Genomic DNA, 15,491 nt, shown 5'->3' on the forward strand with positions numbered 1-15,491 from the left:
CAAGCTTATTGACGTCAAATTCATCCCATAACCATTTTAGCGTTGCAGCTATATAGGTTTTCTACCACCAGGTGGCAGCATTGTGCCCCAATTGGTAGTGCAACGAAGCTCACGTTAAAAAGGTCCAATCCAATTTGAGAGTATAAAAATTAAAACTAACATTCCATCTCCGTCCAATTATCTATCTGCTGTGGAAAATCTGCTTCAGCAGTAGTTTCCTCTGAATTTTACCATCAGTGTGATGCCGCAGGTGAAGAACGGAGCTGCGATGGAGAGTTCTCCATCTTGTCCGTCAAGAGTGAAACCACACGGCTCAACCAGCTCAATCAAATGAGTCCACTGTCCTCTGACTGCAGTGGAAAAGGGGAAATGTCACAAAAATTACCTTTGGTGTGCTGAAGATGGGCTGATAATGATCAGACTTACCATTTACCTTCAGCAGCTCTGCAGCAGCTCCTCCCTGTACGTTCACACTCAAACCTTGTGGGAAGCAGCAGACGGAGAGAGGGCCATTGGACTGAGCCTGGCTATGAGACACTGGGCAGGACACCTTAACTGGAGTTTCTCTCCACAGCAAAGGCAGCTCATAGCTGCCATGCTGTAAACATTCAGAACCAGCATGTTTGTGATGCTGCATTTCACATCCACGAGGCAACAGAAAATTAAAATTCCCAACTATCTTCTGAGTCATGAGACAGCTCCGATTTGATCACAAGGCCAGATGTTGCTCAAAACAGGCAGGCGGCCCTTTTGTCAGCCCGTGCCGTGAAAAGCGATCCAACAAACACATACTACAGGGATCATACCTTCCGAGTGACATGGCAGGCGTCGTACTGAGCCATGAGCCTGAGGTCTCTCCATGTAGTCTGCACCGAGTAGCCACACCGGGGAGGCGGCCGGGACAGCGGCACAGATGACTCATTCGCTGAGAGGCACAGATTAATAAAACAAAACATGCACATCCTGTCCACAGGCCCACAATGCTGTGCCATCTACTAACAGAAAGCTTAAACTTGTTTATCAGAAACAAAACTCCGAACTCTGAGGGAAGGCTGCAACATTCCCAAATGGAGCGGTCATAGACTCACCCAGGTCCAGCAGCACTTGGGAGGCTCGCCTCCTCCTGAAAGTGACAGTCATGGCCGAGTCGCCACAGTCCACCACAGGTTGCAGCTTCTGCCAGATGTCCGATAGGCCTGGCCTTTGACCTCTGACTGTCTCCTGACCTTGGGCACAGAAATGGAGCGTCTGACTGTACCGTTGTGGGACCAGCGGGGAAAGGCGGCATCTCCAAAGTAATCAGCAAACACTGATGTTGGGTTACACTCAGAAAATTTCACACTTCAAATCCCCGTGCCGAGTATAAACTTCCAGGTTCCAGTCGGCTGCAAAACACTTTCCTAAATATGACGTCACAATTTCACTGTTGGAGCCACGATCCGGTAGTTGGTGTCAAAAAGACAAAAAGCTGTGGTTCTCTCACCTGGAAAAGTCGAATCTGCCTGGTATCCCACGTTAGGAAGGGTGAAGTCCAGCTGTCCGCTGATGTAAACCCTCCCCGGGGTCACTGATTCAACCTTCCCCGCTACACAGTCGTCACTCGGGGGTCCGGGTGACACCAACTCCATCGTCCCAGAGGTCACAGCGGATCCGCGGATCTGTCCACTTCTGTCTCCAGATGCGTCTCCCAGACCTCTGGATCGCCCTCCTGGCGGAAGGTCGAGGCGGATCCGTCTTCTGCCGCCCCGGGTAGCGGAGCGATACGGGCCCCTGGCGGAAGGTAAGAGCCGCTCCCGGTCTTGAGGGGCGGGTGGTGTTGGGTCAACAGAAGGTTTACAGCTTGCTGCTGCTACCGTGTAGAGCAGAAACACGGCGAGATAACAACGTTTTGCTTTGAAAGTCATTGTAAATCCGAATTTTGTGAGCGCATCAAAGGCGGAGCAGCGCTCTGCTCAGCGGCCTTTATAGGCTCTCCTGGACGCACCTGCGCGCCAAGGCCCAATCAGCCAGGTGGAAATAATCCACGTTAAATCGATTTATTTAATCAGTCGAACGAGTTATTCTCACAATATGATGAAAAGGGTTTAACTGTGTTTGCTAATCATAACAGCGCTGAAGAGAAATAATCCTTTTATTGATGTGCCTTCTCTTTTATTGTGCCTTTTTCAGATTGCCTTCCTCAGTAGCTAAACACTGTCAATAATGGGCAATTTCCTCAGAACTGTGAAAGCTTATTTCAAAGGTTATTTAGTTGGGCTGCATCCTAGCCAGACCCTATAGACCCCACTGGTGATGTTTCCCCCTCAAGCCTGTAATTCATCACTCTGGGGGAAATAACTCACTAACCCTATGACGAGACTCTACCATAACTGGGGGTCATCCGCTGTTGTTACCCAATTGTGGTTTACTGTCATGTATCTTGTGGGAAGTCTGTTCTGTAACTTTACTGACACAGGCCAAGAGCAGCAATTCATTCATCCCGTTTCTGACTAGTTTTTGTCGGGACAAGTCTAGATTGGCTTACGGGTGAAGAACCACCGTGAACATGAACAGACAGCACAACATGTCCGTGGAATACCAAGTGAAGCCATTACAACAAGAGAGAAGACAAACACAGACATGTTATTTGGAGGCAATTTGTAAAACTGCTGTTCAAATTACAGCCACATTGAGAATACAAAATAACAGCAATGCATAAAGCCTTCCATATGCCATTTTTCATAGAATACTTTCTATCTTTTGATAGAATTTTTTTTATATATTTTGAATTTCTTCATTTTATTGATTTTATCAGTGACCATCTTAAACGCAGTTACGCTTTTTGTCCACTAGATGGCATCACGACCACACGCTGCTGACAAATCACCGAAAGCTGATTTGACTCCCGCAATAACAAAACTCGAATATAACTCAACTGCTCAGTCGTTAATCAAAGTCATTTTTAAAATATTCCTAATTCTGTTTATCCTGAGGTAAAAACGTACCTCTTGATGCAAAGTTCCTCGTCGTGGGACAAACAGCGGAATATCTCAACTCCAACTGATCCTAACAAATACATCTTTTTCTTAATAAACCCACACAAATATAACCATACTGCGCCTTTCTAAAGCTGGCGTCACGTGACCCTCCTCGGTTGTTTCTTCTTAAATTGAAATAGCAGGTGATAAGAGGTGGCGCCCCAAGTCACGTGAGAACATCCAATAATTGCCTAATTGGCAATGACGTCATTCTTACATAAACACAATGAATGGAAATTTCATGGTGAACTGAAGGTATTTCATGGTCCAGATTCTATAACTGCCGGGTTGTTGACAACAGACACAGCATGAGATTGTTATGATGATGTCATCGGCCTGGAAATTCCTCCCCACTCTCAGGATCCCTTCTTCCAGGCATGTACGAACTGCACATCTCAAGCACTGTAGACTCCATAAAACACCCCTGAGATTGTTTCGTAGATGTCGAGGAGTTGGAGTTGGGGGGGGGGGGGTGGTATCAGTTGATGATGGGCGCGGCTGTGGGATGAGTCATATTTGGCGTTGCCTAGCTACAGCCAGGAGTTGTTTTCTTTTGACTCAGAGTGAGAGTGCGGTGTCCCTGTCTGGATTTCATTGAAAGAGCGTCGACTCTGTGGGGGCGTCATCAAGGGTGGCACAGATCAGGAAGTGGGGGTGGGGGGGTTTCCAGAGAAGAGGAGAAGAAATCACGTGAAGTCAAACTGGAGTTAAGCGTCGTAATATTGGGGGGGAGACAGGCTGAGCTCGGCGAAAAGACTGCCCAGAGTGAGGAAGTGGTTCAAGAATGAGAAAAAAGAACAAAAAATCCACCAAGTGGTAACCATGGAGACTTGTCGGCTTGAATAAATATGAGATATTCTTTTCAAAAGCGGTGTAAACAGAGAGCGGGGTGTCCTGGATGACACACAAAACATCCTGCTCATCCCCAGGAAGTAACCTTGAAGAGGGACCATGGTGAAGCTGAACCAGTATGACCCGAACAGAACACAGCCAGCCAACTGGACACATGCATGTGATTAGAGACACTTTCTCTTCAGCATTCCTTTGTGGCCTAATTGGATTTTTGACCATCAAAACACATCTGTTTGTGTCCAACATGGCTTTTTTTCTTCCCCCGCGTTGGCATTAAACCAAAGTATCCTTCTTTCGGTTTCCTCCCGTGCACCTTTTTTGATCAATTCCACAGTGACCTCACGGCATTTCTCTTTAATTACCATTTGAGTTCACCGTGCAGCCCCACCAGAAGCCAGATCTGTTCACCTCCGCCAGTGCCTTGATTAAAGAAAAAAGCGTCTCCTCATTCCTTAGCTTGATTTGTATCCTGGCCAACCTCTCTTCTTCCCCGAGGAGCTTCCCTGCCGCTGAAACATGACACTCACCTGGATTTAGCATTCAGGAGCCAGCAGGATGAAATCTGGGTAATGAATGCAAACATCTGCCTTGATTAATGCACTTTTTCCAGATTGCAGACAAGCGCTGATCTCACTGAAGTCTGCAGAGTGACACACCAACACCGCGGTTCCACCAACATGACACGCTGTATTTGAACTAAACGGAAGGATTGGGCGTCATTTATCAGGAGCAGCAGGTTTGCTGGTTCAAATCCCATGATGGGTCAGGGGCTGGGATGCCCCTAAACAAGGCACCCAATCCCCCCCTGCTCCCTGGGTGCAGTGAAGTGCTGCCCTCTGCTTGTGTGTGTGTGTGTGTGTGTGTGTGTGTGTGTGTGTGTGTGTGTGTGTGTGGTGTGTGTGTGTGTGTGTAAAGGCTGGGTTAAATGCAGAGGTCAAATTCACTATCGCTAAGTGGAACATCAACATTATTGCCCCACATGTGAAAATTGTGACTTAAACACCCCCCCCCCCCCCCCCCCACACACACACACACACACACACACACACACCCCTCCGGGGATGGAGATTGTATGTTAGATAATTGTTTACTTGTCTCCACTGATAGTTGCTTTAACTTGTCAACCAGAATCACGATGGATTTGAGATGAATGGCCAATCTGTTCAGATTACCCACAGATAAGGTTGCCTTTTGACTTAAAAACCATTTCCAGAGTCAGACTTTCCATCCTGAACGGATTCCCACCTTCTGATGCTGCCTTCTTGTGGCTCTTCCTGGCGTTACATGGATACCTTTAGTCAGAGACACTTAATGCCATCTCATTTGCTGAGATCAGCTCCAGATGCAACCCTCCATCCATTTCTGTTAACGGCTGTTTGTACTAATTAGGGTGGAGAGTAGGGGGCGGGGGTGCTGGACTCAGTCCCAGCAGCAGCGTATGCAGGTATTTCTCCAAACACCTTTGGAAAAAGCAGCACTCTGAATGGAACAACATTCCTTTCTCAGCCCCAAATGCCCCGTTTTTGTGTGAAACCCTTTGACTGAAGCCGCACCTCTGTCACATCTGGACAGTTTTATGCAGCGGATCGTCTCAAATCCTTCTGGACCCAAACACATGCCTGCTCAGGAGCTCATCATCTCTCGTCATTGCTAGTGGGGACAAGGGCGATGGTTGATTTTCACTCAACAGGGCTGGACTAAGATTTTCCACATACAACACCCCATATATTCCCAGCATTTGCTTAAACAAGAACAGAAAAAAAGCCAAATTCCAAATTCAGTTAACCTCACAAATGTAATAATCCCAACTTGTGTGTCTGAGTTTAGAAATCAGGGGGCAGGGTGTAGCATTGTGCAAGGCAGAAACCACAGAAGGCGAGCTTTGCTCTTGTGTGAGGAAAGGCGGAGTGTTGTGGTCCCCCGGCATGTCGGCACCACTCCGCCGCCTCTCTTCCACGCGGGCATGTCGAAATCCTCGCCGAGACTCTTAATGCGCCTTTAATTAATGGATTTGGATGTTACCCGACCACAAGCTGCAACGTTTATGTGCATTGTCTGCCTAGTTAAACGCTGTTAAATAGTCTGGCTGCTACGTTAGCGTTGTGGAAGAGGAAGGAATGTCCAACAAGCTGCGCCGAGAGGCCGGGAAATGCATAGCAGAGAGATGGCCACGCTGCATTTTCCACAATGGAACTGTGCGTGTGTTGCACCAGGTCAGTTCAATGCCACAGGCGGCTCTTTGACGGCCCCACAGCGCACTGTGAGCTTGACCTGTGAAAAGACCTCCAGGAACCAACTGCAGCACTTGAGTACACAACACTGTTCACAATGCCAAGTGTTCTTCCCGACTGGTTTTTCCAGTGCTGATCAGCAGCAGCGTCCTGACAAAGAGCCGCTTGTTGAGCGAGACACCCATTGGTCTCCCTCCGCGGCTACGCGGGCACGTGATTCGTCGAGTCGCGTTCGAATCCGCGGTGTGGCTGATTTTAGGCCCCGCCCACTCCTAATACGGAGGGACATGGTGAAAGATTGGTAATTCTTTTTTCTTGAATAAGTCAGAAAGCTGACTGAGGCGTGACTCATGCATTTCCTCTTCAGACAATAAAGCCAGAACTCACAAAAATTGCAAATCCAAGCAGTCACATGGAGCAGGAATGCTAGTTTCTCAGCGTTTTGGCTGTGCACAACCGGTCGGTGGGAGTGCCTGTCTCATACTGTAGATTATAGTACCTGGGGTGGGGTTGACCCACCCAGATCAGAATCAGGTCCAACCACATTCTTTTCTCATCTCTCTCTCTCTCTCTCTCTCTCTCTTGTGTTTTTCTAAGCTCCTTTTCTCATATCTGCCGAGATGAATCACTGCCTTATTTTTTTTTGTTTGTTTTTTTTAGGTCCAGAGACCAATCATGAAGGTTGTATTAGATGAAAAGGTGACATATGAGGTGGGCCTTCAGCTCAAGTGGAGCTGTGCCTTGGGTCAGATTTTATCAAATGTATATCCTCCAGGATCAGTCAGTAATTTTATTTCAAGGTGTGGCAAGATGTTTGACGCAGGTTGGTGTGTCACCAAACTCAAGGGTCAATAGTGGCATGCTGAGAATCAGATGTGTCGGCTATTTCCACGCTGAAATCGGCATCGCGATGAGGCACCCTGAGACGTCCGTGAACCTGTAAACCTCTCAAAAATCACAGGAAATTTGACACGCAAACAAACAGGCGAGTAAAGTTCAAGGGGAACTCTTGATCTTAATTCTTCACATCACGGTAACAGATACCATCTGATTTACACGTTCAAGGCCAAGGTATGCTAATGAGGCTAGCCTGCTAGCCTGAACACGTCTCCTCAGCAGGGACCTGCTACAAATAATGTCAGATGCCCACAAATTCTTGTGAATAAACTCAGGCAAACGTTATGTGCATGTGCTATGTGTAGCAAGGGTGGGGCACTATTTAAAGATGCGTGACTACAAATCCAGATTTCGCCATCGCAACTGTCGCAATTGAGGGAAAAGTCACTGATCAACTGATGCGTTGATGGCTTCTACACACGCTTGGTAATGTCTATTTCGGGCCAATTTCTGATTTATGGACATTTTCCAGCTTCCTGAGATTACATTCCACATCAGGAAACTCTGTTGTGTTCAGGTCATCCATGACAACTACGATGAAAACAAGATAGGCCTGTTTTTGCAAGAAGCGGAAGTGTCTGCGCTTCATTCAGAACCGCATTTCTGCATCGATGTGTGTGCGAGAGAGAATACAGCTCCCAACCTCGCTGCCACGCAGGTAGCCAAGGGTCATGCGGTGGGCAATGTATTATTTCTGTAACCTGTTATCATCTTGTTGTTTCATACCTGAGGCCTCACACCAGGTACTCTGCTAAACCTTTGACTCATACTTCAGCTTATCCTTTCATGCGCACCTGAAGCAAACAGGTGAGCTCAGTCGCTGAGTTCACGCCTGTATTATGTTTGACTATCAATGTTATTCGACTCACCGCAGATATTTCTTTTTAGCCTTGGTCCACAAAACAACACCGCACAGTTCCGTGTACATTTTTAAAAACGCGATTGAAAAGAACGTTTACGTTTGGGGCTTTTCGAGGCCAATATCCTCTCTTCAGTCAACGTTCGGCCAGATTGCGAACAAGTTTATCGTTACAAAAGCAAGACTGAGGCTTTTGTGGAGCTCTCTCTGAGGCTGAGAGCTCCACGGTATTCACCCTGCAGAAACACATTTAGCTAGCGTGGCACTTTAAAGGGATAGTTCAACCAAAAATGATCTGCCTTGTCAGCAGAAATGTCTACAAACCAGTATTGGGATCAGAAGGTTAACATTTAACACAGCGGGATAAAAAGTGCTGCTGCAACCTTTCAGTTCACCTCGGGTAAAGCACAGGGACGTTTGGCGTTGTCTGTTTATCCGTCTATTCTGTGCGGGATGTATTATCACACCATGTTTCGAAACACCCTTAACACGTTTTCCGGTATTTTATTTTATTGGTTTTTTTGCCTCTGGTTTTGAGAGAGTCACATTCTTCCTTACTTTTCCTCTCCCTCTCCTCTCAGGGGCCTTCTCGAAGGCTTACTTCCTTCACTTCCTTCCTCTCTCCCCGTTAAATGAAAGGTGGTTGAACCTCGCTTCGTCTGCCGCAGAAGTTTCATTTTCCAAAGAAAGACAACTATTTATGTTTAATCTCAGTCCTGAATGATGCATTTCAGTACGGAAATGAGTCTCAGGACACACACACACCAGTCCGTCCTGCACAGAGTGATTTAGAGCCTCCAATCAGGCTAACATGCTTGTTTTGGGGCTCCAGGAGGGAACCATAGCACCTGGAGAGACCCATTCAGCTCCAGGGACCACAGAGAGGCAGACGTGAACATGGAAACTTCCCGCAGTTCAAATAAATTCCTCCAAACCACAGGAATTCAGCAAAAAAAAGAAATTTTGCATCAAAGAACCCCGCAGCGATATTGGAATTTAAATAATCACACTAAATTAACATGTCTGGGTGGGTTTATACACCCGCGGACTCGTTTGAACCGCTTGCAGCTATCACACTCGTAGAGCTCACACACACCTTTCACCTCCTTATTTATACAGCTTTTTCTGATCTCTCAAAGGTTTGGGTTTTTTTTTTCTTTTCAGGAAATTCAGCCTGTTCAAGTTTCTTAAGTATCCTCCTGAATAAGCCAAACAGTTTTTCTGTTTTTTATGGCCTTTATGTAACTGTTGTCCCATAACAGCTTTATTGTGAGTCATTACCCTAAAAAAAACACAACTCCTGACAAAACAATTGTGTTTCCGTTATTCAGCGCCACACGCGCACATTGGAGCTGGTTTCTCTCTGGGCAACAGTGTGTGTTTGTGTGTCTGGTGTTTGATACAGCTTGCAATCAGACCTTCACACCCTGTTCCAGTGGTGATCTCAGCCATTTGCCACAGGAACTCAGTCGCTATTTGAAAATACAGCTGCGGGATGCAGAGGCGCACATCCATAATCCATGATTCCTGGGCTGATTCCTGATATGAAATCAACTCCCAATGTGTTCTGTGATGAAGTCGAGGATGGTGTGGGACTTCAGACTCCTGCCAGTCAGATTTAAGGATAAAGAAGCTTGCTCCCCCCCCCCCCCCCCACCCCACTACTCCCTCTGGCACCAGCCACATTCCTTCATCCTGGAATTCTTTCCTTTTGTAACAAAAGCGGGAAAAGGCAAAAGGGGTGGCACTCAGGAAGAAACATTATGTTGTCGTTAAGCTTCACCAGCAGCAACAGCGTGACCATGAGCAGGCGGCCGCTCACCGGAGTCTGTCGCCATGGCAACGTGCGTAGAGTGACTGTCAACAACGTCCAGTGCTGTTGGGAGTTTCCCCTTCCAACAGCAGTGAGTCAGGAGGGGCCCTTCGTCGTCAGCTGAGTGACAGAAACAGGAAAAAAACACAAAAAAAAACAAAAGGAAAATCTAGCGCCTGACCGCAACAGTTGCCGAAATTGAGCGTTTGCATGTGTGCGAAGCAGAAAAAGAGGAGGAGGAGGAATGGGAGGGGGCTAAAGAGGGCTGGGAACGTGTGGCTGAGCCGGCCTGGGCCCCGTCTGGGGTGTGAGCTGCAAAAGAAGGCAGGGTCAAAGTGGGCGGATGAGCAGCTCCTCCACTGTTTGTGCTTTTAGACCGTGAGTCTGAAATTAGGATCCCTGAGAGCAGCAGGAATCTGAGCTGAAGAGACGCACAGCAACCTCCCAGCGAGTCCCACAGTAAGTTCCACTCTTTTCACCCCACACCCGTCCTCTAAAGCTGCGGCACAAGACAAAAGTCTTCTTTGCAGATGGTTTATTTAGAAGTCTGGCTTCAGTCTCTTCTATTACTATTGTTATTACTACTTTTAAAAAAGCAAAATTAGGATGAAGAGCGGAGCATTGCTAGATGATTGAATCTCAGGACCTTAAAGTTCAGGTGAGGCTGCTTTCCAGATGTGTCGACATAACAGCTGTTGCACTGAAACGGCCTCTCCGGTGATAAAGCTCAGGACTGCTGGTTCTCCACATCTACCACATTTGCAAACACGAGGTGAACGTTTTCCATTTGACTCCATGGAAAAAAAAAAAAGTCCAGCGGTTGACACGTCTTTGCTTCTGGATGCCGTTTGATTAAAGCCCAGATTTAGATCCAATTTTTGCTTTTTTGAAACTTTTTTTTTTCCAATAATCTTCTCTGATGGATCACGGCTGATCACAATCATCATGTCTTTAGTGTGTGACAGAAATGGAGCCGTGTGTGTGCCTGCATGTGTCTGTGTGTGTTTGTGTGTCTGGTGTTTGATACAGCTTGCAATCAGACCTTCACACCCTGTTCCAGTGGTGATCTCAGCCATTTGCCACAGGAACTCAGTCGCTATTTGAAAATACAGCTGCGGGATGCAGAGGCGCACATCCATAATCCATGATTCCTGGGCTGATTCCTGATATGAAATCAACTCCCAATGTGTTCTGTGATGAAGTCGAGGATGGTGTGGGACTTCAGACTCCTGCCAGTCAGATTTAAGGATAAAGAAGCTTGCTCCCCCCCCCCCCCCCCACCCCACTACTCCCTCTGGCACCAGCCACATTCCTTCATCCTGGAATTCTTTCCTTTTGTAACAAAAGCGGGAAAAGGCAAAAGGGGTGGCACTCAGGAAGAAACATTATGTTGTCGTTAAGCTTCACCAGCAGCAACAGCGTGACCATGAGCAGGCGGCCGCTCACCGGAGTCTGTCGCCATGGCAACGTGCGTAGAGTGACTGTCAACAACGTCCAGTGCTGTTGGGAGTTTCCCCTTCCAACAGCAGTGAGTCAGGAGGGGCCCTTCGTCGTCAGCTGAGTGACAGAAACAGGAAAAAAACACAAAAAAAAACAAAAGGAAAATCTAGCGCCTGACCGCAACAGTTGCCGAAATTGAGCGTTTGCATGTGTGCGAAGCAGAAAAAGAGGAGGAGGAGGAATGGGAGGGGGCTAAAGAGGGCTGGGAACGTGTGGCTGAGCCGGCCTGGGCCCCGTCTGGGGTGTGAGCTGCAAAAGAAGGCAGGGTCAAAGTGGGCGGATGAGCAGCTCCTCCACTGTTTGTGCTTTTAGACCGTGAGTCTGAAATTAGGATCCCTGAGAGCAGCAGGAATCTGAGCTGAAGAGACGCACAGCAACCTCCCAGCGAGTCCCACAGTAAGTTCCACTCTTTTCACCCCACACCCGTCCTCTAAAGCTGCGGCACAAGACAAAAGTCTTCTTTGCAGATGGTTTATTTAGAAGTCTGGCTTCAGTCTCTTCTATTACTATTGTTATTACTTCTTTTAAAAAAGCAAAATTAGGATGAAGAGCGGAGCATTGCTAGATGATTGAATCTCAGGACCTTAAAGTTCAGGTGAGGCTGCTTTCCAGATGTGTCGACATAACAGCTGTTGCACTGAAACGGCCTCTCCGGTGATAAAGCTCAGGACTGCTGGTTCTCCACATCTACCACATTTGCAAACACGAGGTGAATGTTTTCCATTTGACTCCATGGAAAAAAAAAAAAGTCCAGCGGTTGACACGTCTTTGCTTCTGGATGCCGTTTGATTAAAGCCCAGATTTAGATCCAATTTTTGCTTTTTTGAAACTTTTTTTTTCCAATAATCTTCTCTGATGGATCACGGCTGATCACAATCATCATGTCTTTAGTGTGTGACAGAAATGGAGCCGTGTGTGTGCCTGCATGTGTCTGTGTGTGTTTGTGTGTTTGCTGTGGACCCAACCCCTTCACCACTCCTTTAGTGCAGAAAGAACCGGCACATTCCAGATGTTCTGTTTCCTCCCTTCACACCCAGGCCTGCCTCTGTTGTTGATACAGCAACACAGAATATTAACAAGTAAACAAATAAATGCAGTTTTTTTTTTGTTTTTTTAAATGCTGAAAATGGAACATCAGTCAGGGCAGCTGCAAGGTGCCAGAGAGGACAGGTAGCCAACACCCTGGGGAAGACTAGGAAATAGCCTTTTAATGCCTCTTGAGTGGCTTTTTCTTGTTTCCTGTTTCTTTTGAACGAGTGTGTGAGATTGCTCTAATCCACATCTGGGGATGGGGTGTGAGCCAGCCTGGAGGGGCGATGGCAGGTATTTCCTGCAGTTATTTTAAGGAGTGGCAACTTTTTTCTTTCTTGGAAGCACAAGACAAGTCCAAACTCATCTGCCCGTCAGGAACTTCCCACCTCTATGCAACAGAGGGAAGCAACTGGTCGTTGACAAAAAAAGGTTTTGGCACAATTGTGTCCCAACGCCCGCTCAGATTCACTCCGCGCATGCTCCAGTCAGGTCCTCAGGGGCAGGTTGCACCTCAAAGTAATCAGAAATCGAAGACGCCACACCCTGAGACGGTGCCAAGTCTGCTTTTGTGATGCTTCTAGAGCCTTTTTTCAACCATATTTGAGTTTCCCAGCTCATATTAGCCGATCTGAGGCGCAGGTAGCCCTCTGGTTATCTTCAACATGCATAACCAAGAAAAGTGGTGTAACAAGTTTTCCCCTCCCTTCCCTCTCTGTCTCTCTCTCTGCAGTACAGTCATCATGCTGATCCTTCTTGCTGCCATCTTTGCCATTCACATCATTGGCATCATCCTCCTCCTCGTGGCCACCATCGACAATGTGAGTCCTCTAAACTGGCTGCTTTATCACCACACACGCACGCGGGCGGCGCAGGGCTAGTAAACGGTGACGCCGGGGTGGGGGCGGGGGGGTGACAGAAGGACCGCTCCTCCGGTGTCACCGTGTTGTCAGACAAATGGCACTCACGTAAATATCTGACATTCTCGGCTGAGTGTTGCATACCTGAGCGAGACTCATGACATATCGCAGTAGCAGGTGGATGAGCATTCCTACATCTAACCCCCCCTCCTCCATTTTCTTTTTAAATTTCAGGCCTGGTGGATGACTGAAAACATATCCACTGACGTGTGGGGTCGGTGGGTGCAGACAAATGGGGTCTGGAACTTAACCGATCTCCCCAAGGGCTCCCACTACCCAGAGGGTACGACACACAAACACACACAAACCTGTTTCAGTGCACACACACACAACTGGAAGGACTAAATGTTTACAGCTCAGGACTTCTGCAGAAAGCGGTTCAGACAGTGACCAAAGCTCCTGTTCATTAGTAAAGGCTATGACAGACCAAGATAATAAACACAGATGTGCAGTTGTGATCTAACATCACCTTTGAAGTTTGTTTTCTTTTGCAAGTGTTTACTGTTGAGGATACTTAAATTGGTTTGCAGGTAAACAACTATTTTAATTAGCAGCTGTGTAAACTAAGCAGTAAATGTAGGATTCATGTAGCAACTTTTGGACAGGATGTTCTGCATATCTGAAAGTACTAAAACATTTGGGATATTTGAAGCAGACTTGTTAAAAGTGCGCCCCAGCCTTATTTTGCTCTGGGCGTGTCTGCGCTGTCACCTCTGACGGTCTCTCTGGCGCCCCCTGCAGATTACCTCCAGGCAGTGCAGGCCAGCGCTGTGCTCGCCTGTATATTCTCCATCCTGGGCATCTTCGTGTTTGTGGCTCAGCTCTTCACCCTCAGCAAAGGAAAGCGGTTCACCATCTCTGGCGTCTTCCAGGCCCTTGCCTGTGAGTATTTGTTTATTTGGGTGTCTGTTCTGTTTGCTCCATTTCCACCCTTGCTGACGTCCTCTTCCTCCTCCTCCCCAGGCCTGTGCATCATGATCGCAGCCTCCATCTACACAGACCGCTTCCACCTGGATGAGAAGCAGGGCTGGTATGGCCACTGCTACATCCTGGCGTGGATTTCCTTCGCACTCACCTTCATCTCCTCCATCACTTACTTTGTGCTACGCAAGAAGACGGGATGAAAAGGACACTAGACTTAGCTCCAACCAGCCCTGAAAAACATCCAGCTGGATCTACTCTCTCAGCTAACACCTCCTCCTTGGTATTAATATTTCAGCTGTTTGTGTAGGTTCAGCTATCAACAGACTTGATCCTCTCAAATACATGCTAGTGTTAAATTAAGTCAGGGTTTCGCTGTGTTTTGGATATTTGTGTAGAAAAAAGAAAATCGGTCACGGATGTATTGAGTGTATGACATCATGGGTTGGTTTTTCACGGGCATTTTAGGATTAAGAATATTTTTATCATCAACTAAATAAAACTTTCCTTAATGCGAGTGAGATGCTCTGAGAAATTATGATCTGTCAATCTTTTCGGTCAACAGGAAGAGGTGGAGAAGTCGCTCTTGTTTATTGTTTCTCTGTTGTTGTGTACATTTATATGTGTTGGATAAAAGGGGTGAGTTTATTAGTTTAGCCTAATCATTATTAGTTAACATGTGTCATACCTGGTCTTGCTTTATTGTGTGCCTCTGACTAAAACCTGCAAGTGCAGATTCCTGTTATTAAAGTCTTAAAGTTGATTTTATACATCACCCAGAAGTGTGATCAGGAGATAAAACTATGCATTGCAGTACGTTTGAGTCTACTTTTGTGCCCTAAACATTGATGTACAACCCCAAATTATATATATATATGGACTCCTGGAAACATCTCCATCACAGTGATATAAGGCAATGACTGTTTTTACAATATTAAAACTTGATTTTCAACCAGTTTAAAACACTGTCTGCTTGGGTCTGATTGCTGCGTTTAGGAGCAAAAGGTAAACACACATTGGGGCTACTGAGGTCTCAGATAAAAAAGTGGACAGCATAAGTTGTTATTGGTTGGTTAAGGTCATCCTGACTCCTGAAGGTCAGGCTGAGGTCTCCTCTAGATCCTTGACTCAGACAATGCTGCACCAGAACCAAAAACATCATCAGGATATTGAAATTTCCCCTCACTAGGAATGAGAGTTAACAGTGAATGTATGGATACACAAATATCTAACTCATAAGACACATCCGACTGAAGACTTTCTGGATCCACAACAGCCTCAGTTTGTTTATCTTTATTCACAAGTTCACAATCCTGCCATATACTGTAAAGATTCTACCAGAAACTCACATTTCAGCATCAACTATATTGACAGGTGCCGCAATAAGAACATGGAACATTTAGTTAAAGCAAAACATTTCCAGCATTGTTATGAAGGGAAACATGTCGGTTT

At 46.7% G+C, this 15,491-nt stretch overlaps 2 protein-coding genes across 6 annotated transcripts in view; one reads left to right on the plus strand and one right to left on the minus strand.

Annotated features, from left to right (window-relative positions):
* Positions 1 to 3,443, minus strand: part of LOC130514539 (uncharacterized) — a 41,976-nt gene extending 38,533 nt beyond the window's left edge. For 2 of the 4 annotated variants that reach the window (XM_057014192.1, XM_057014195.1), the window contains exons 1-5: positions 1,484 to 3,432; positions 1,089 to 1,226; positions 807 to 925; positions 427 to 598; positions 232 to 350 (exon numbers count right to left, since the gene is read on the minus strand). In XM_057014192.1, the coding sequence (XP_056870172.1) occupies positions 232 to 350; positions 427 to 598; positions 807 to 925; positions 1,089 to 1,226; positions 1,484 to 1,904 (969 nt within the window). In that variant the 5' untranslated portion in view covers positions 1,905 to 3,432. Of the gene's footprint in view, positions 1 to 231; positions 351 to 426; positions 599 to 806; positions 926 to 1,088; positions 1,227 to 1,483 lie in introns of all 4 variants that reach the window. The other 2 variants (XR_008947017.1, XM_057014193.1) reach the window with 2 other exon arrangements.
* A 7,940-nt stretch (positions 3,444 to 11,383) lies between these two features.
* Positions 11,384 to 15,002, plus strand: LOC130515045 (epithelial membrane protein 2-like). 2 transcript variants are annotated; one of them, XM_057015025.1, is made up of 5 exons: positions 11,384 to 11,565; positions 12,932 to 13,019; positions 13,293 to 13,401; positions 13,860 to 14,000; positions 14,082 to 15,002. In XM_057015025.1, the coding sequence occupies exons 2-5, from the start codon at positions 12,942 to 12,944 to the stop codon at positions 14,240 to 14,242; spliced, it is 489 nt and encodes a 162-aa protein (XP_056871005.1). In that variant the 5' UTR covers positions 11,384 to 11,565; positions 12,932 to 12,941; the 3' UTR covers positions 14,243 to 15,002. The 2 variants fall into 2 exon arrangements, with proteins under 2 accessions (XP_056871005.1, XP_056871006.1); XM_057015026.1 differs by having other exon boundaries at positions 11,428 to 11,565; positions 12,937 to 13,019.
* Positions 15,003 to 15,491: the final 489 nt, after the last annotated feature.

The sequence above is a fragment of the Takifugu flavidus genome, chromosome 18 (genome assembly GCF_003711565.1).
Source record: "Takifugu flavidus isolate HTHZ2018 chromosome 18, ASM371156v2, whole genome shotgun sequence".
Classification (NCBI taxonomy): Eukaryota; Metazoa; Chordata; class Actinopteri; order Tetraodontiformes; family Tetraodontidae; genus Takifugu; species Takifugu flavidus.

What these genes read in the sequence shown, in the direction of transcription:
- LOC130515045 (XM_057015025.1), top strand. Translation starts at nt 12,942, where the DNA reads ATGCTGATCCTTCTTGCTGCCATCTTTGCCATTCACATCATTGGCATC. An exon ending in TCGTGGCCACCATCGACAAT is followed by an intron (nt 13,020 to 13,292) that starts GTGAGTCCTCTA and finishes TTTAAATTTCAG; the next exon opens with GCCTGGTGGATGACTGAAAA. An exon ending in GGGCTCCCACTACCCAGAGG is followed by an intron (nt 13,402 to 13,859) that starts GTACGACACACA and finishes CGCCCCCTGCAG; the next exon opens with ATTACCTCCAGGCAGTGCAG.